The sequence below is a fragment of the Arachis stenosperma genome, chromosome 10 (genome assembly GCF_014773155.1).
Source record: "Arachis stenosperma cultivar V10309 chromosome 10, arast.V10309.gnm1.PFL2, whole genome shotgun sequence".
Taxonomy (NCBI): Eukaryota; Viridiplantae; Streptophyta; class Magnoliopsida; order Fabales; family Fabaceae; genus Arachis; species Arachis stenosperma.
In genome coordinates, this window is record NC_080386.1 from 120,831,619 (window position 1) to 120,851,644 (window position 20,026).

The 20,026-nt window shown below is 33.9% G+C and overlaps 2 protein-coding genes across 3 annotated transcripts; one reads left to right on the forward strand and one right to left on the reverse strand.

Annotated features, from left to right (window-relative positions):
- The first annotated feature begins 11,087 nt into the window (after positions 1 to 11,087).
- Positions 11,088 to 12,713, forward strand: LOC130956540 (isoaspartyl peptidase/L-asparaginase-like). Its single transcript, XM_057883586.1, has 4 exons — positions 11,088 to 11,259; positions 11,366 to 11,599; positions 11,722 to 11,808; positions 12,038 to 12,713. The coding sequence occupies exons 1-4, from the start codon at positions 11,098 to 11,100 to the stop codon at positions 12,512 to 12,514; spliced, it is 960 nt and encodes a 319-aa protein (XP_057739569.1). The 5' UTR covers positions 11,088 to 11,097; the 3' UTR covers positions 12,515 to 12,713.
- Positions 12,714 to 13,579: 866 nt separating this feature from the next.
- On the reverse strand, positions 13,580 to 17,796 carry LOC130954411 (hexosyltransferase GAUT11-like). 2 transcript variants are annotated; one of them, XM_057881149.1, is made up of 3 exons: positions 17,445 to 17,796; positions 14,127 to 15,526; positions 13,580 to 13,825 (listed from the first exon to the last, which is right to left on the reverse strand). In XM_057881149.1, the coding sequence occupies exons 1-3, from the start codon at positions 17,598 to 17,600 to the stop codon at positions 13,786 to 13,788; spliced, it is 1,596 nt and encodes a 531-aa protein (XP_057737132.1). In that variant the 5' UTR covers positions 17,601 to 17,796; the 3' UTR covers positions 13,580 to 13,785. The 2 variants fall into 2 exon arrangements, with proteins under 2 accessions (XP_057737132.1, XP_057737131.1); XM_057881148.1 differs by having other exon boundaries at positions 13,610 to 15,526.
- Between the last annotated feature and the right edge of the window lie 2,230 nt (positions 17,797 to 20,026).

Here is a 20,026-nt window from a genome sequence, read left to right on the forward strand (position 1 = left end):
TTTATCTATCAATTATGTTTAGGTATAACAATATAAAAGTACTTTTTTGTTTATTTATTACATGAAAAATATCTTTTTTTTATAAAAAAGATCTTTTAAAAAAGATGTAAATTGCAGCTTCTCAAAAAATAATGTTTTTTTAATTTTTCTAGTGTTTTTACTTTTACTATTAGAAATTTGCTAAATACGCTAAAATAAAAAATATCTTTTTTCATTGAAAAGTTATTTTGTTATCAAGAAAATGACACCCAAATAAGTACTAAATCGATAAAAAAAAGATTTTTTTTTATTTTTTAGTGTGTTTGGCAAATTTCTAATAGTAAAAGTAAAAGCACTAGAAAATTTAAAAAAATCTTTTTTTGAGAAGCTACAATTTACATCTTTTCTTAAAAGATCTTTTTTCTTTAAAAAAATATGTTTTTTCACATAATAAATGAACAAAAAAGTACTTTTATCTTATTTTACCCAAACATAATTTATAGATAAAAATATCTTTTTACATGAGATATCCAAATATAAAATTACTTTTACTTTTTCATAAGATCTTTTAAAAAAAAAATAACTCGAGAAAATTATGAAGCAGCATCCCCAAATTCACTTCACCCATTGTAGCCACCACAGGAACCATTGTCACCATAGTAGCAACATCAGGACCCGAACCTTCATCACCGCTACCATTCAACAAAAGCCCCTTAAACAGACCACAAATCTCACAAAAAATTTTCATTCTCCGAGTACACAAGCATAATCGAGTTCCACAAAATCAAGTTTCTTCGAGGCATTTTCTTAAACACCTTGAACGCACTCTCCACAAATTCACACTTACTATACATAGCAATAAGTGCATTTTCCACCAAAGAATCAGAGCACAATCTTAGCTTCAAAGCAAGCGCGTGAAGCGCTTCCCTGAACTCCACCTTCATGAGCTCAGCGCAGGCCTTGACAGCACATGGCAGCGTGAAATTGTCCGGTAAAAGTCCTGCCATAGAGACCAATTCAACAAAGAGCAAAATGGCATTGCGGTAGAGTATGTAGCTGCTGAAAAGCGTGGTTTAGAGGAATATGTTCTTCTTATTGAGAAAATTGTGGAACACTAAACGTGATTCAGAGGGTGAGCCGTATGCGCGGCGTACATGGTGATTAAGTGGGTGGTAAAAAGCTTGACAAGATCTAAAGGAAGAAGGAACCAAATGAAAGAGTAGGAGAAAAGAAGGAAGGAGAAAGGGAGGGAATTGTCGGCAGGACACTTACCGGAGAGTTGGAAGAAGATTTAGAGAGAGAGAGAGAGAGAGAGAGAGAGAGAGAGAGAGAGAGTGAGTGAGTGAGTGAGAATAATGGTAGCAGTAGAGAGAAGAGCAAATTGGGATTTTTGAATATTTTTTTAGGATTTGGATATTTCTATCATATAGAACCAATTTTTTATGGATATAATGGTCGTTTTCTTATTTGATGGGTACATTTGTTAGTGTTTATATCTTTCATGGGTACATATGGTAATTTATTCTTATTTAGGAAGAATACTTAGTTCCTTTAGGTAATACTATCGTAGCTCTTCCAGAGCTTTCAATTATTTTTGCACTACCAACAATTGTACTTACGTTTATTTCTTCTGTAAAAAGTGAGACAAAATATCATTTGTCTCTAAGTATTATATGTGTTGAAGCACTGTGAGACATATTTTTTTATTGCTAAATTTGAGCGAAGCGTTAGATTGTTAAGACTCGTGCTAATAACGTGTTATGGAAATAAGGATTAGGGTTCGAAAGAAGAGGAAAGAGGAAAATGAATAAGGAGAATAATAGGTGACTCTATTAATAATTGTTGATCCAGCATCCGTTATACTTCATACTTATCTACCCTATAAGACAGCAACATGACAAATAACCAACAAGATCATGATCTTTAAGTCAAACGGTTGTTGCAGACTATACGCCTAGTTTGAAGATAATTAGGTCATACAAATAGGACCATGAATAACAAACTAAATTCACCCTATAAGAAGGGGATACGATGAAAAAGAGGTAGGCCATTCACTCTAAATTGTAATATACTCATCTCACTCTCTTTCTGACTTGAGTATTGGAGTGCCTTTTCAAGTACCCACTAACTCCGTTCTTGAAAATCTGACGTATACCTACTCCAGCTCAGGCGGAAGTAAATTTAACCTAGGATCGGACGAGCTATACCTCTCCCAAGACTTACTGGGAAGGAACATTTGGCTCCCACCATGGAGCCAAAATTTTAAATTCACACTACCATCATCTTTTCTGCTCTTTTTTCACTTCTTTTTTGCAGGTCACAACTTATGGAAGAAGCAACCCTCCTTCTCTTCCAACTCAAGCTAAGCTTCTGGCTATCAATGAGTCGTTGTAGGTAGAAGTCTAACACTTGACCGAGCTAATAAACCAAAAGCAAAACAGCCAATGATGACGATGATGACCTACTGCAGAAATCAAAGCACGGTGATAGCCACCCCAAAGCCATTAATAAAAAAAACCAATCTCTTTTCAAATGAAGTTATGAACTTTCAAATGCCAAAGAACTTCACTCTGCCGATGATGTCCTATAAGGGGATTGGCGACCCTAACATCCATGTTACTAAATTATACTCAATGATGTTCATGAACGATGCATCTTACCCAAGATTTTGTTGTGCATTTTCTTCCTTCTTAGATGGTGCTGCCTTGATATGGTTTTGTAGTTTACCTGCATGTTCTATATCGAGCTTCAATGAATTGGCCTACCTCTTCAGCTTCCAAGATCTATGTGCAAAACACGGACTATCTCAGTACCATAAGACAAGGACAACACGAGAGCCTCAAAGACTACATGACAAGGTTCGCTGAAGCAGCCATGGAGATACCTAACTTGAATTCGGAAGTCCACTTGAATACAATAAAGAGTGGGCTTTGACTTGAAAATTTTTAAGAAATTATAGCAGTGATGAAACCAAAGACGTTGACCGAGTTTAGAGAAAGAGCAACAAGCCAAATTGAAATAAAGAAACTCTGGCAAATTTGGAGAGTAAAAAAGACCTAATCCTAGCAAAGAGAAGGACAAATGGAACAAACATCTGAACAATAAGGCGGACCAAAAGCCATTCAAACTAACACCGAAGTTTGACATATATACTCTATTCAACACCAAAAGGGAAGACATCAAAGATATCTTGCACTCTAAATTGATCAAACCACCAAACAAAGCGAGAACTTATCAAGACCAATGATATATGGACAAATCTAAGTATTGTACTTTTCACCAGAAGTATGGCCATATCACGGATGATTGTGTTATAGCAAAGAACCTCCTCGAGAAACTAGCCCACCCGGGCTTGTTAGACAAATACATAGATAATCAAGGATAGAGGCGAAACACAACAGACCATGGGCAACATTCAAAGTCAAATGACAATTATAGAGACAAAGGAAAAAAGGCAAACGAAAACCCTAATCAACCTCGTGGCATTATTAATTGTATTTCTAGTGGTTTCGCATGAGGAAGATACAGTAAGTATGCCAGAAAGAGGTCGTATAGGGCCATAATGTTAGTAATTGAGTCTGAACTGATCTTAACCACCAACGTGAATATCCCAGAGATCACATTCAAACTCTTAAACTTCAAAGTAGTGGAAAAAAATTTGGACAATCCATCACTTCAGGTTGGTGAGCTATTGGTGAAAAAAGTCCTTTTAAAACTGGGCAGTAGTGCAAACGTGTTATTCTATTCTACATATCAAAACGTGAAACTAATTGACAAAGCCCTACAACCATCAACAGGAGAATTGGTAGGTTTCTCAGATGAGCGTATTTTGATACGAGACTATATATGGTTACAAACAACCCTAGGTCAATATCCTAATTGTAAAACCTTAGATATCTAATACCTATTTGTAGAATATCAAAGCCCATACAACATCATCTTAGGGAGATCTTCTTTAAATACATTTGGTGCTATTATTTTTACTGTACACCTGTGTGTTAAGTTTTGTATATAGGATAACAAAGGCGTCACAATCCACACTGATAAGAAAGAAGCCATGCAAGTTATAATGCAAGTCTCAAAACAAACCTTTCCAAGCAATCTAAGCAACAACACGTTCATGCAGTCTATAACTTGGAGAGTTTATCCCTCTTAGCGGAGGTTGATATGAGGACAGACATACAAGACCGACCTATACCAATAGACAATTTAACCAAGGTGATGCTGACAGAAGATAAAAGCAAGTATACTTACATAGGAGATGCATTACAAGGGCCGAAGAAAGAATAACTTGTCACACTACTACAGCAAAATGTTGAACTATTTTCCTAGACCCAGCAGACATGACGGGTATTGATCCGAACGTCATTTGTCACAAACTAGCAGTTAATCCCTCAAGCCACCCTATAGTTAAGAAGAAATGACACCTTGACACAGACAAAAAGAAGGCATCCCTAGAGAAAACTCAAAAACTATTGGACACTAGATTCATAAAAGAAGTCAAATTCACAAGCTGGTTAGCAAATGTAGTCATGGTTAAAAAATACAATGGCAAGTGGAGGATGTGTATGGACTTCACCGACCTCAACAAAGTATGTCCAAAGAACGCATATCCTTTACCCTGTATTGATAAATTAGTTGATAGCTCATCTGGTTTTCAATGTTCAAGTTTTATGGATGCTTATTCTAACTATAACCAAATACTTATGTATTCGATAGATTAGGATAAGACTTTTTTTTATTACTGACTATGGTAATTTATATTACAAGGTTATGCCCTTTGGGCTAAAAAATACAGGTGCTACATATCAAAGGCTAGTGGATAAAATATTTGCCAACTAAATCGGACGAAACATAGAGGTATATATAGACAATATAGTAGCAAAGACAAAGTTCGGCAGCAATCAAACCAATGATCTAAAAGAAATTTTTCAACAGCTCTAGCTATACAACATGAAGCTAAATCCAGAGAAGTGTGTCTTTGAAGTGCATGGGAAAAATTCTTCGAATTCATGTTAACTTGGCGAGGTATAAAGGCAAATCCGGAGAAGTGCCCAGTGATTCTAGGAATGAGAAGTCCTCGAACTATTAAAGAAGTACAACAACTCACTGGTCGGCTAGCAGCACTGTCACGATTCTTACCTCGGATAGCTCACCGATCACATCACTTTTTTAAAATATTACAAAAACAAAAAGAATTTACATGGATAGAAGTTTGTGAGAAAGCTTTATCGAGCTTAAAGCCATACTGTCCTCACCTCTAATACTTCAAAAACCAAAAAAAGTAAATCATGGTATCTTTACTTATCTGTAACAAACCATACTGTGAGCTCTATTTTGATCAGAGAGATAGATAAAGTACAACAGCCAGTTTACTTTATAAGTAAGTCACTCTAGAATGCCGAGCTTCGATACCCAAAAGTAGAAAAGCTAGCTTTAGCTCTTGTGATAACAGCAAGGTGACTAAGACATTATTTCCAATCACACTATAATAATACGGACAGAACATCCCCTAAGACAAATCCTCACAAAACCTGAACTAGCTGGAAGGTTAATCAGATGGTCTATAGAGATCTCAGAATATGATATCCAACATCAAACACGGGGAGCCATCAAGTCCTAAGCTTTAACCGACTTAATTGCAAAACTTACTCTTAATAACTCAACACCCAGTAGCGAGACATGGACACTATACATTGACGGAGCTTTAAACATGCAAAGTTCTGGGGCCAATATATTGCTCGACGATAGCCAATGAACAATTATAGAACAATCCCTAAAATTTACTTTCCAAGCCAGCAATAACCAAGTAGAGTATGAAGCACTTATAGCAGGTCTTGGATTAGCTCAAACACTTAGAATAACATACTTGAATGTCAAACGCGACTCATTATTAGTAGTACAACAGGTAACAGGTAATTCCAAGTAAGAGATACATTGTTAAAAAATATTTATCTAATGTTAATAACCTCATCTCTTGCTTTTTGAACTTTAAAATCTTCCACATATTTTGGGAGCAAAACTGCTGAGCTGATATTCTCTCAAAACTAGCAACTACTAGAAGTCAAACTCATCTACCGATCCTATCGCAGCTAATACTGAATGAGCCCAGTATTAGACTAACAGTTATTTTAAGTATTGCACAGGAAGTAGATTGGCGAGATATATTCATCAAATATCTACAAACTAAAACAATACCAGAGGATATAAAGGACAAATGAAAATTCAAAAGACAAGTTAATTTATTCACCATGATTTAAGGCGAACTATACAAACGAAGTTTTTCAAGACCCTTGTTAAAATGTTTAAGCCAAGTCGACGCTAAACTCGCTATGGATGAAGTCCATGAGGGAGTATGTGGTATACATATAGGAGGACGAAGTCTAGTATCCAAAATCCTTAGAGCAGGATACTACTGGCCTACAATACAAAGGGATTGCATGAACAAGGTCAAAAGTTGTTACCACTAACAACGCCATGCCACCATTATCCACAATTCGGCCGAGCAACTACACAAATCGGAAGTAAGTTGGCCCTTTAGTAAGTGAAGGATAGATATTCTTGGTCCTTTTCCACAAGCACCAGGTCAAGTTAAGTTCTTAATTGTTAATATAGATTACTTTACAAAATGGATAGATGTTATACCCTTGACAAAAATAAATTCCATAAAAATTATCTCTTTTGTTTGGAAAAATATAATATGCATATTCGGTATACCTCACTCCATTATCACTAACAATGGTAGACAATTCATTGATAAGCAAAATTTTAAAATCAAACATCAATTTTCATATGTAGAACACCCTCAAACTAATGAGTTAGTTGAAGCCGCCAATAAGATTATATTACAGGCACTATGAAAAAAATTAGATGACTCCAACGGACAATGGGCCAAGTTCATTTCAAAAATCTTATGGGGTTATAACACAATAGAACACTCATCAACAAAGGAGACCCCTTTAGACTAGTATATAGTTGTGATGCCATTATACCAGTTGAAGTCTCATATCAATCTAGCCAAACAAACATCCTCAATGACAAAGTAAATGCCAGACTCAGAGCTACTGAGCTAGACTCAATCGAAGAAATTTGAGACCACATACTAATTCAACAACGTGCAACCTAACTTGCTATAACTTGGAAATACAACAAAAAGATCAAGTCGAAAACATTTCATAAAGGAGACCTCATCCTTCAAAAAATAGAAGAAGCACAGAAACCGCATAGCCATGGCAAGCTTGCTGCAAACTGGGACAGTCTATTCCGAATATCAAATGTTAGCGGACGAATTGCTTACAAATTACAAACATTAGAAGGCAATGACTTGCCAAATATATGGAGCATTTATTCTTTAAAGATTTATTACAGTTAGTCAAGACAAGGTGATGTATTCTTTTTCTTATTACCCAAATTTTATCCATAAGTTGAGTTTTGCTAGGAGAAATTTTAACGAGGCACACCCCTGCACCTTCTACCTACGCAGGTTCTTTATCAATAAAAGCATTATTTTCTAACTTATTACTCATATTTTCTATTCTTTACCTACAAACCAATCTATAACTCATCTAATATATACACTTCACCAAATGTATTGGCTACAATTAAATTATTATCTCCTCTTTCATACTACTCTAACAAACCATTGTTTCAATCACTTTTACAATAATTCAAAAGTACTCCCACAAAAATTTATACGAATAATTACAATTTTTGAGATTAAACAAATTCTATCTCAAACCACAATCAAACAAACCAGTTTCTCTTACGAGCAATATACTTCAAAACTAACCACACAATGCCACGCAATCCAATTCACAAAACAGTTAACACAAACATGCTTGTTCAAAATATTTCAAAATACTAACATTGTTTTTAAAATAACAACCGTATAGTACTGGGCTGAATCATATTATGGCCCTGAAGACAAACATTGTTCAAACAACTTTTCAAAAAACAAAATAAACAAAGCTAATTAAATACAGCACTCATCAAGTCATCATGATGCATCTATATTCTCATCATCACCCTCTTGGTCATCATCAATAAGATCCCCATTCACAACCATTTTGCAGGGATCCATCGCAGATATATCAGTCTCTAGTACAATAAACTAGATTTGCTCCACTGCCCTAGCGAATCCAGGAGCAAACATCTTTTACCTTTGACTCCGTTTACTCTCTTCAGCACTCTTTCTCTCAACAATAAGTTCCACAACTCTAGCCTCCAACTCAATCTTCTATTTATCAAAATTCTTCTCTTTCTCTTCAAGCAACAGCACCTTCTCCCTCATTCTCTTCAACTCCTTCTTTTTCAAATCAAGTTTTTCCAAAGAACTTTGCAACTCTTTTTTCTTAATAGATTTCTCTTTCACAATCCTATTCAGTTCATTCTCATCCACCAAAATACTTTTATGTTTTAGCTCACAACTATAACTTATGCACATCAACTGAGCACCTATAACCTGCATATCAAAAACACCAAATTTAAACACACATTTTCCAAACATCTAATATAATACTTTTACTTAGTATACCTAGAGATATTGATCCAACACAACGTCACCAGCATCATTCACATGCTTTACATCAGCTGCAGAGTGCACAGAATTATCAGATAATTGAGCAAAGGGATAACGATCACTCCATACAGACGTTGCATCCTCCACTTCATCAAAGCCGTGCAAATCTTTTTTATTCAGGGTAAAAGCTTCCACATCCCCTAAACTCAACTCCTTCAATTCATGTTTCTTATCAATCAAATCTATCACTTGATCTTTCATAGCCGCAGTCTTAAGCTTTCTTTTTTTCGCACTCAATTTTTTTCTCTGTAGCTAATCAACATCAGCCCCACTTTTAGACTTCACAATAGTAGTAAACTCTTCCTTCTCCATATTCCTCGCTCTAAAAAATGCACGTAAACTCGTGGTCGACACCCTTAGAGCTCTCTCCCCTGCACAAAACAAGAACACAAAATTAAAAAACACTTATACCATGCCAAAAATCCAATCACACACTCACACACTTTACCTATATACTCGGCAACAACATCTTTATCAAACTCACACTTAAGCAACTCGGAGATAGCAAGCAACTTCGATGATGAGATATTATTTACTAAAAACTCAACTATCATCTTATTTTTAGATACCATCTAATTCATACCTAATATTTGCCACGGCCGAGAACACTAAAATAAAGAAAATTTCTCCACCAAATACTCATCCAAATAAAGGAGATACTTAGCCTCCGCAAACCTCACCTTTACAAACATCCTTTTAAAACCTTTAAAAGATGACTTATATAAACTAAACACAATACGATTCAGAGCACGGCTTAGAATTACCCACACACTCCTTTTTACTCTCTTTGATTGAAATAGAGCAAAGAACACTTCTAATGATGATTCCTCTTCTAGATAACTTATCAAAATTTCAAACGCCTTAAAAAATGTTCAGGAATTAGGGTGCAATACACCACATTCAAAAGTGGTAAAAGAAAATTTAATTCCCAACTCCACAAACAAACAGGTATCCATAAAAAAATATTCATATCCCTCTTCTCTATGACACACATAGGTCAAAAGCACAACAAGAGATAAATTCCACTTTAACATTTTCTCCTCCCTCACCCCGCTCAAATGATTCTCTTCTCCCTACCTTCTCTTTTCCTTTCTTCTTCTTTTTTCCTTTGTGTGATTCTCTTCTCCCTCTTATCTGATATCTTTTTTTATTATTTTATAATTTTTTTTAATTAGGAATAATTTAGTAATAAAATTTAAAATTTAAATAAAAAATATAATTTTAAAATCAAGTTATACCTTAGAAATAATTTTGTATAAAAAAAATTAAAGACAAAAATTTTTTTCGACATATACTTTAAAGACTAAAATCGTACTTAATCCTAAAATTATCTATTATTCTCTATTTACACTTTTTTCGCTTCTCTTCTCTTTCCCGAAAACAATTTATAGAATTCGGTTACATTTTACAAATCTAACTGCGGAAAGTTTCCTCATAACTTCGGTGGATCTTACATGACGTGCTTTAAAAAACGAGTGTGTTTTATTAGTGGGTTGGTGGGTCTCGTGTTTAATTAGCTGCACTTGCACTGCACCAGTATTTTTAATTTCAAAAGAATAAAATACTAATGTCTATCAGTCTACGAATATAGATATATATACCAGTATTATTTTACAATATCTTAAATCTCGAAAATTACAAAATTGTATGAATATTATACTCAAGTTGCCATTGCATCCCATGTGGCTATAATTTTTGCCACCACATTTTTACCTATAAATAGTTTTACTCAACTCAAACAGAATAGAATTATTTCTCCTAAGAGCGTATCTACGATGTCGACAAAAAAAAATGAAAAAAATATACAAGATTTTGATCGTAGTAGTTCATCAAAATTAAATATTCTTATTAGTATGGCAACACATAAATTTTTCTACCATCTTAATTTAAGATAAATAACTTAACAACTTCTTTAGAAGTTAGAAATGAAAAGTGAGGTAACTTTCCTTCCATATTGCTGAACAACTACAATTAACCACCATGAGCAGTTTTATATATATTGTTGCTACTATTTTTGCAGAAAAAGTGTTTCTGTTATTAATTAAATAAAAATGTGGCTTAACAGGCACCGTGCTGGTGAAAATAACGATGGGTCCTTCGCGTATCATGCAAGTAATCTCACATTGGAGTCTCAAAATAGGTTTAATTATTATGTTGGTTCTTATAATTTTATTAAATTTGTAATTAAGTCTCTATTTTTTTTATTGAATTCTTACGTTACTTTTAATTTTATAATTAGGTCATTTATAGTGTAAAAAATACTACAGTTAATTGAATATTTTTTTGCAAATTAAAAATATTCGTAATTAAAAATCTAATTAGATATATTCTGTTAATTTTAATATTTTTTATATAAAAATGACCTAATTACAAAATTAAAAACAATGTAGAGATTCAATTTAAAAAATATAAAAATTTAATTAAAAATTTAATAAAACTATAAAGACCTACCAGAATAATTACACCCTCAAATTACTATATAAACAATCCAAGAGAGTGAGAATTAGTGAGTATCTGGGTGAGTGAAACTTAGAGGGCAGATGGGTTGGGCTATTGCTCTACATGGCGGAGCCGGCGACTTCCCACTCTCATTAACGCTGGGGAGCCGCCGGCCTCGAGAGGAGGCCCTCCACCACTGCTTACAAATTGGGATGGAGGCCCTTAAAGCCAAGAAGCCTCCCTTGGATGTTGTGGAGCTTGTGGTAAGATTCAAACCACTTACCCTTTAAGTAAAAATTTCTAATAGTGCCAATGCTAAAATCATAGACCTTTTAAGATGCTTAGTGCAATGAAATTTGTGTATTTTAGGTTCGTGAATTGGAGAATATTCCACAGTTCAATGCTGGAAAGGGATCTGTCTTGACAAACAAAGGCACTGTTGAAATGGAAGCTTCAATCATGGATGGAAGGACAAAGAATTGTGGAGCAGTTTCTGGGCTCAAAACAGTTGTCAATGCTGTTTCTTTAGCTAGATTGGTTATGGAGAAGACTCCTCATGTATATCTAGCATTTCATGGAGCTGAGGAATTTGCAAAAGAACAAGTGAGTTTTAGTGGAATCTTTTACATATTTTTAGAATCTAAAATCTCATTCCTTATTTGAATAGTTATAGCTTGTGTCTCATCTTTTACTAATGTCCATGGCATCCTTATTTTATTTATCAGGGCGTTGAAACTGCAGACTCAAGCCATTTTATTACTGCAGAAAATGTAGAAAGACTAAAGCAGGCAAAAGAAGCGCACAGGGTTCAGGTAAATATAGAAGTTAATTTTGATGTAACGCTACGTCAGACAAAATAACTATCTTTCACGTTGACCGTGTGACTGGCATAAAAAAACGAATAAGATTGAACAATTGTGTAAAATATTTTATAGTGTCGGTATATTAAAATTAAACTCAGTAGTTAACAAGAAAGATTGTTTATTCTTAAAAAATTTGTATGTTTACATATCTCTATGTTTTGTGATTCACAATATTTAGATTGATTATACCCAACCCCTCCAAAATGGTACCAAAGAGGAAACATCAAATAGTAACGGAGAAGTTCAACTTGGAACTGTTGGTTGTGTGGCTGTTGATAGTTATGGTAATCTAGCTTCGGCAACATCCACCGGAGGACTAGTAAACAAAAGGGTTGGTAGAGTTGGTGACTCGCCCATCATTGGTGCCGGCACATACGCCAATGAGCTCTGTGCCGTTTCAGTTACTGGCGAAGGCGAAGCAATACTGCGTGCCACGGTTGCAAGAGATGTTGCAGCCATGATGGAGTTCAAAGGTGTTTCTCTTGAGGAGGCTGCTAGCTATGTTATCCATGAATGCATGCCAAAAGGCACCGCCGGTTTGGTTGCTGTGTCCGCTGCCGGAGAAGTTGCAATGCCTTATAACACGACGGGCATGTTTCGGGCATGCGCTACAGAAGATGGTTATTCAGAGGTTGCAATTTGGTCTGCTTCCTAAGTGGTGCGAGTAAGGAACACAGTAATTTTATGATATAATTATTATGCTCCAAATTTTGGCAACCTAAGTATGAGATTTCAGTGTATTTCTTCCTCGCATAATTTCGGATTAAGATGTTCATTTAGAAAAATAATGCAATTTGAATGCGATTGCCATATTATCCAGCTTTCTTCGATGACTGTATTCAGTCAAAAGACTTATAGAGCAATAAATATTAATTGAGTAAACATCTAAATTGACAGTTAAGAAATTTCAAATCAAACACCTTGATTCCCAATAAATTTGTATTGCTTTAGAAGTTTCTGAAAATTATCTATCAACCGAATTGGTCTCTGAAGGAAACTAAATTGTCTTATCATAATTTTTTTGAATATCTAATTATTTTATAATAAAATTTATTAAAAACTTATTTATCTAGTATACATATTAAAATTTTCATTAAAAGCAACAGAAAAATTAATTTGTCTAACAGAAATAGTTCTTGGGGATATTAGAGTAATAAAAATGAGTTGAAAACCAATTTGAATATTTACTCTATCAATTACCTTAAGGTGTTTATGAGTTAGGCTAAAAGAAGAAAAGGACTTGAGCCATGAGGAGCCATTCTCTTCTCTCCCTTCTAACTCGCAAACAAGCTCTTACATTTCAGTGCTGTCATGTAGAAACTTTATGGTGTTGAACGTTGATGTATACATCACTGGTAAATTACTTAGAAACAAATATACATATAAAAAAATAAAGTACAAGGCCATTAAGTCAGATAGAAAGCGTGCCCGTTTATGCAGAAACAGTATTCGTTTATCATTCAAACTAGTAAGGTGAAAAAGTATGTTCAAGTTCAACATAATATACGTTGAGGGATAAAGGGTTGCTTAGTAAATGCAAGGGTAATTGAGTGAATTCACCTCGTCCGCAAAACTTTTACAAAAACAAAAGTGGCCTAAATAGAAAGAAGACTGGCTTCTAAGTTCTAACTATTTACAATAATCACAAATAAGACATCAATTGGCTTGATATGAAGACAAACATAATACAAATGATTTTATATATTAAAAAAAAGGACATAATACAATTGATTGTTACAATAATCACTTAACAATCATCAATTGGCTTGATATAAGGCATAAAACAAATGATTGTGTAAGAAAAAGAAGACATCACAAAGAAGAAAGGGAAACAATTGTTTCCACAGTTACATCACTATTTGAAAGCTTATAAATTATCACAATAATCACTACATAACAAATCAAAAGGGGAAAATATAGCCTCACCTAGCCAAAATTGGATTCCCCCACATCTCTCCACCTAAACCTTTAAACTTTTAGTGTATAAGAAATCATTCGTTTCTATTTAATAAGCTGTGAACAATAGATAAAAGACAAACGAAAAAAATATATATTCCTAGAAAAGTCAAAAACTTTCTACTTCTGACTCTACAGTTATGGCTAACACAATCAAAGATCAATAAATAGTTCAACAGTAATCTGAGGTTGCATAAGCCATAAGCAATCAAGAAGCAGTGCAATTTTTTTTTTTTTTTTTTGTCAATAGATGTAGTGCAATTTAACTACCGGCACAATCTAGAAGGTGAGGGTGACTTTGATTTATGTACCTGTGCCACAGTGGCTTATACCTGCCTATAGCTAGCTTCAGCCATGGCTTCATGTTCCCATTGAAGTGGATAACTGCCGCGCTTTCAATTAGACGGTTGTCAATATTTAAGTCATAACCCAATCCTAAAACATGCCATCTTCTATCAAGTGGTTCTGTCAAACCATAGAAACTTAGAAGAGCTGGAGGAAGCGTGCCAAGCTTCCAGAGTGTGCCATTGGCATTTTGCTCCAGCCAATAGTGATATCTTGCTGTCACATCTGCTTTCCTCCATGCAACCAAGTCAAAAATGTTCATGCCAAATGCCCATCCACATGCCTGTGGATCGAACTTTGAGCTTATAATTGAATTTGAGAAGTTTAGATACTTGTAGTACCGATGAAAAGCTTCAAGACAAGTTTCAACTGCACCATTCACATTTCCATGCAAATCCAGTGAGAAAAGTATGGTGAGGTCCTTCTGGACGACGACATCATCGTCAAGGAAAACAACCTTCTCAAGTTGTGGATAAATCTCAGGGATGTAAAACCGAAGATGATTAAGTACAGACAAATACTTGGGGTTCCGAACTTTTGATTCGACATTCACATCTTGATAAGCTCCAAAATAGAAGGCTTGAGATTCTGGATTGTGTAGCTGTTTGATAATTGGAGAATAATTTTCATTCAACCAATGAAAGTCCTCAAAATTCTGCACCTCTATGATGGCCCCTTTAAAGTCATTACTAAGGAACCATGCTTGCATTGCTCCATAATTGACACCATTGGTGACAATGTGAAAGATCAATTGTTTTGGGTGGTCTGCATTGACAACTGTAGAGTTAACAACAACTGATGTTGCGAGCACATTATCTGAAAAAATGCAGAAATGATATAAACTGTTGTCCTTGAGACGAGAAGTTTTCCACTCGTTTGAGTGTTTTTGCAGGGACAATGTCCTTAGCCAATCAGTCATAAGTTTCACATTTAGGCAATGAAGACTCTTTGGCAGTGCTTCGGCTGACATTTGAGCAAACACTGTGCTTTGAACTGTTACAGCATTGGCACGTTCTTCGAGAGCTTGAATGTGCGACTTCATTGTTACTATAGTGGTAGCAATGTCATAATGGACATCTTGTGCCTTGAAAATCAGGGAAGAGAGGCTTTTAATAATTGGCTCAGCTTCGTCCAAGGTAATGGGCTCCCCAGTCATGGCAGCTTTTGAAAGCAAAAGCTGGCAAATTCTAATCTTTGAACTAAGCTGCCAGGCAAAATGATGATTATTGTGTGCTTTGGCAATGACCACATATGCCTTGGCCAGAACCATTTGCTCTGCTAACTGTCGTGAAAAGGATGTTGCACTTAAAATTTCATTGGAAAAATTCATACTCTCTTTTGCAAGTTCACCTCTGGCATTCTTCTCCTGCAATGATTAGTCACTTACTACTGTAAGAGTTTCACAGCAATGCAAAATTAGTGTAGCAATAGCAGTTGATATTAATTGCTCTGGTTGCCTTACACAAATGAATATATTTAATACCTCATTTTTATGCCTCAAATGACCACTTACTATACTTCTCTTTTTATATCACACAAAAACTTGAGTGTGCACCTCATTTTTTGGGCGATTTATATGTATAGAAGCATATTTGTATAATTTCATGTTTGTGAATAAACTTTCTCAAATTATGTCATGGTTTCTATAATTTCTTCCATACTAGTCAATCTCGTGGGATCTTGGCATCCCATCCCATCCCATCCCAGCATGCATTTGAGAGGAGACCAGATGAGATCTCGGTTCTTTCATCCCCAACTGTCCCAGCCAGGATTCCGGCGACCAGCCTTTATTCGCAAATCCCACTGGGATCTTATGCGGGTGCTGAAACCTGATTTTGCTCACTTAAAAGTAACTTCTGTGATGGTTTCAAAGGGGGTATAGAGATAATTTCACTGCCCTTCTATGCAGGTGATTGATTAGTGACAACTTAAATTAAGGCTTATGACTTTTGAGTTTATATAGTATGGATTTTTGAACTATTATGAAATATAAACTTAAGACTTTGGATTATGAGTGATGATGCTTAATACATGGTTTATTTTGATTTCCTGTTCTTTTTTAATTTTTAAAATACAATATGCATGTTGTATCAGAGAATTTCCCTCTATCTTTGCTGAAATCCCAGCCATCCCATGTCGGGATCCCACAATTCCAGTTTTGGGGACGTCAGGGATGCGACGTGATCTGGGATTGACTACTATGATTTCTTCAATTCTGGATGACTGAAAAGAAATGAGCCACAGAACAGCCCTGACACTGATGTAATAACCAAATACTTCAAACACAATGTTCAGGCAAATTTCTAAGCAACATAACTATATGTCTAGAAACGAGTCAAATCAGCTTCCATGTTTTAATTTTTTGGTGGCAACAAGGAAGAAACTGGTGAAATAACCAAATATGTGATAGATTGATACTCAAAATTATGGTTAAATTGTATGAGATTGGCAGTTCCTATAACAGTTTTTTTGCAGAATGGCAGTGTGCAAGAAAACAATGAACAGACAGCAATAAATCATTGAATGATTTCTAGCATGAAACCAACTTAATATAACTACACACCCCTATTTCTATAGGAGGAAATGAAAATTTGTTGGCGTGGTAAAAATTAAAAATTAACTAGTTATTTAACGGAGGGGGGAAACACTAGTAGTGGATCATAACTAGCACATGATTCTCCAGATTCAGTTAATGCTGAATTACAGCTCACAGAAAGTTAAAAAACTACGGAATATAATTCTTGTATTGCCCAAAAGATCGAAAAAGAAAAAGTAAACCACTAAAAAAAAAAACTATGATCTCTAGCAATGCTACCCTAAACAAGGAGCAAGAGATTCATCGTTCAATATTACACTTAAGATCCACATTGAACAACTTTCTAAGAAGAGCTACTACATCTTCTAAATAAAAAACACAGAAAGAACTTAGTCAAATAGTCACAGATAAACTGCCAAATTAAACTGTTTTAAAAGATTTATCTTTTGATTCGCATCTACCTACAGAAACATACATTCCTCTTGCATCAATTTATCAAATGAAAGTATAAAGTCAAAGATGAACTACTATTCATAATTTGACACAGTTAATAATAATAATAATAAAACAACAAGAATAAACGATTAGGATTAAGAAAAATTGACAATGAAACAAATTCCAAAACAATTAGGTATCCCAAAAAAACAAAATAATGAACTTCCACCGATCAAACAACAAATCCAATAAGAAAAATAACAATAATAACAGTTAAAAACTAGAGTGAGTGAGTTAGTTAGTTAGTTGCTACCGTTAGCGGAAGCTGAAACTGATCTTGGCGATGATTGTGCTGCACTACGAACAAAAGCAAAGCCGCAAGAGAGAAGGCGGCGAAGAGAAACCAAATCCAATAAGAAAACCTCCGCCGAACACGGCGCCGGAACTCGGCGGCAGCTCGGCGGCGCATATTCCTCCGCCGCCGAAAGCTCAGCAGTCAGCACGAAATCAAGAAGAAGAGAGAAGCATTTCCCCCGATTGGATCAAAATGAAAGGAGTCGTTATTTCTCTGAAAAGGTTTGTGGGTTTTTAATTCATGCAAATGGAAAACGCAAGTTTAGTTGGATGAATGAGAAACAGCAGCAACAACAACATTCATGTGTGTGTTTTTCAGTCAGCGTCAAAATTTGGACAATACTTATTGCGGAATCCATTTTAAAAAAAATAAGAAAAAAAAAAGATGTTTTTAAGTTTTTTCTATAAAATATCTATTTTTTATTTAGGATTTTATATTTATTTTTTATTTTGATATTGTAAAATTTAAAATTTATCTTAGTTTTGGGTTTAGTTTTGATAATTGACAATGTAAAATGTTTTAGATCATAAGATTATATATTTAGTATATTTAAAAATTTATTATTTTTAGTGAGATGACAATATAAAATTAGTTATTTGTGTAAAGTTTTTTATATTAAAGTTTATGAAAATTTATCTATTTTAATTTATACTATTAGTTGTTTTCATCAATTATTGTTATAATAAAGTTGAAATGTTGATATAACAAGATGTGATAAAATGTGATAAAAGACACATGTTTTATAAAGACTACAAATTTATTTAAATTTTTTTAATCATATTTTGGATTTACATTATTTAATTATTAAGCTATAATTTTCCTTATTTATTATGTTGTATAAAATATCATCATCATCAATAATAATAATAATAATAATAATAATAATAATAATAATAATAATAATAAAGGTTTAGTTAATATATATTTTAAGACTCACATTAAAATTATAAATTTCTTTTTATAAAAACTGTAATAAAATTTTGGTTTTTAATATATTTATTATGTATTTGTTAAAGTCAAAAAAAATAAAAAAAATATTAATAGTAATCTTAACATATACTTTAGTTAAACTCTAATAATAATAATAATAATAATAATAATAATAATAATAATAATAATAATTCTGGGAAATTAATTTTTTAAGAACTAAAATCAATCAACAAAATGGTAAATTAGCAAATCTAAGATAGATAAAAAAAATAAAAAATATTAACTAATCATTAAAAGGAAAAAGAAAATGATTCTAAACTTTTTTCCTAACAGTAAATAATAATAGTGTTGTGGCCGACAAATGAAGTGAGGGTGAGAACACAATTGAGAGACACCATACATATATATAGGGGTGTGGGGTGGGTCTGTGGGAACTTGGGGAAGGTAACACCATACTTCATTGCTTCTCTTTTTCAGTTTTCTTTTCAAAACAAAACTTAAGCAAAGATTCTTACATGCTTCTGTACACCAAGTTGATTCACCTTTTTAACTATTAAGTTAAGGTGGGTTAAATCACACAAATAAAATAATTTCAGTTTAAAATTATGGAAAATTCTATGTGCTAATTCACCTTTTTAGCATATTATGCTGATTTTTGGTGTCAATAGGAAAGAATTATAAGTGAGTATAATTGTGGCATTAAAACGGAGCAGGAAAAGAGTTCCTTTTCGCATGTGAAAATTATTAATTTATTATGTGGTAATTAATTGTGTAATTAGGTGTTGGATTTAATGGGCCATTGAATTATGAGATTTTTAATTTTGATATGGAGGGGTTGATGGAGTATAGCAGTGATAGGGAGTTTAGGGTGTTTCAACGAGATGTGACGGCTGTGTAGAAGAAATTGGACGAATTGATTAGGAGGACGAAAATCGGACGGACCGATTTCAGGACGCGGAAGATGCACAAATCGGTGGGTCCAATTTGAGTACCCTATCCTCGCGTTACGCATGCACCTGGCTTCCTTGGTTGGCTCGTGACTCTATCTCCAAAAGCAACGATTGTTTCTCCCCTCCCAACAGTATCTCTTTCATTCTCGTATTCCTCTCTTCATGCTCCCAACCCCACCACTTTTCTCATTCTTCACCATTGTTGGACCACAACAAACTTCCAAAAAATTTAAAGAAAATACCAAGAAGATAAAAAATTAAAGAAATAAATCAACCATAGCTTCATATTATTAATTATCTTGGGCATCCAAATTATGTAAGTTTTTATTTTTTAATAATCTGATTTAATAATAATAATAGTGATAATATTAGATTTTATTAGTAATATATATTATAATGGCACTAAGTAGAGATTAATCATGTATATGTATATGATTTTATGGTTAGGTGGTTAGAAATAGAAATTAAAATAGGAATTAATCATGTATGTATGTATGATATGGTAAGTTCTACCGTTGAATTGGATTTTTTTATGATTATTGGTTAAAATAAAATGAAAGAATGAATGAATGTGTTGAATGTAAAGAATGAATGAATGAAAGAAGAAAGAGAATGAGATCTCTACATATTAGATTAGAGTAGATATTGATATATTGTTGT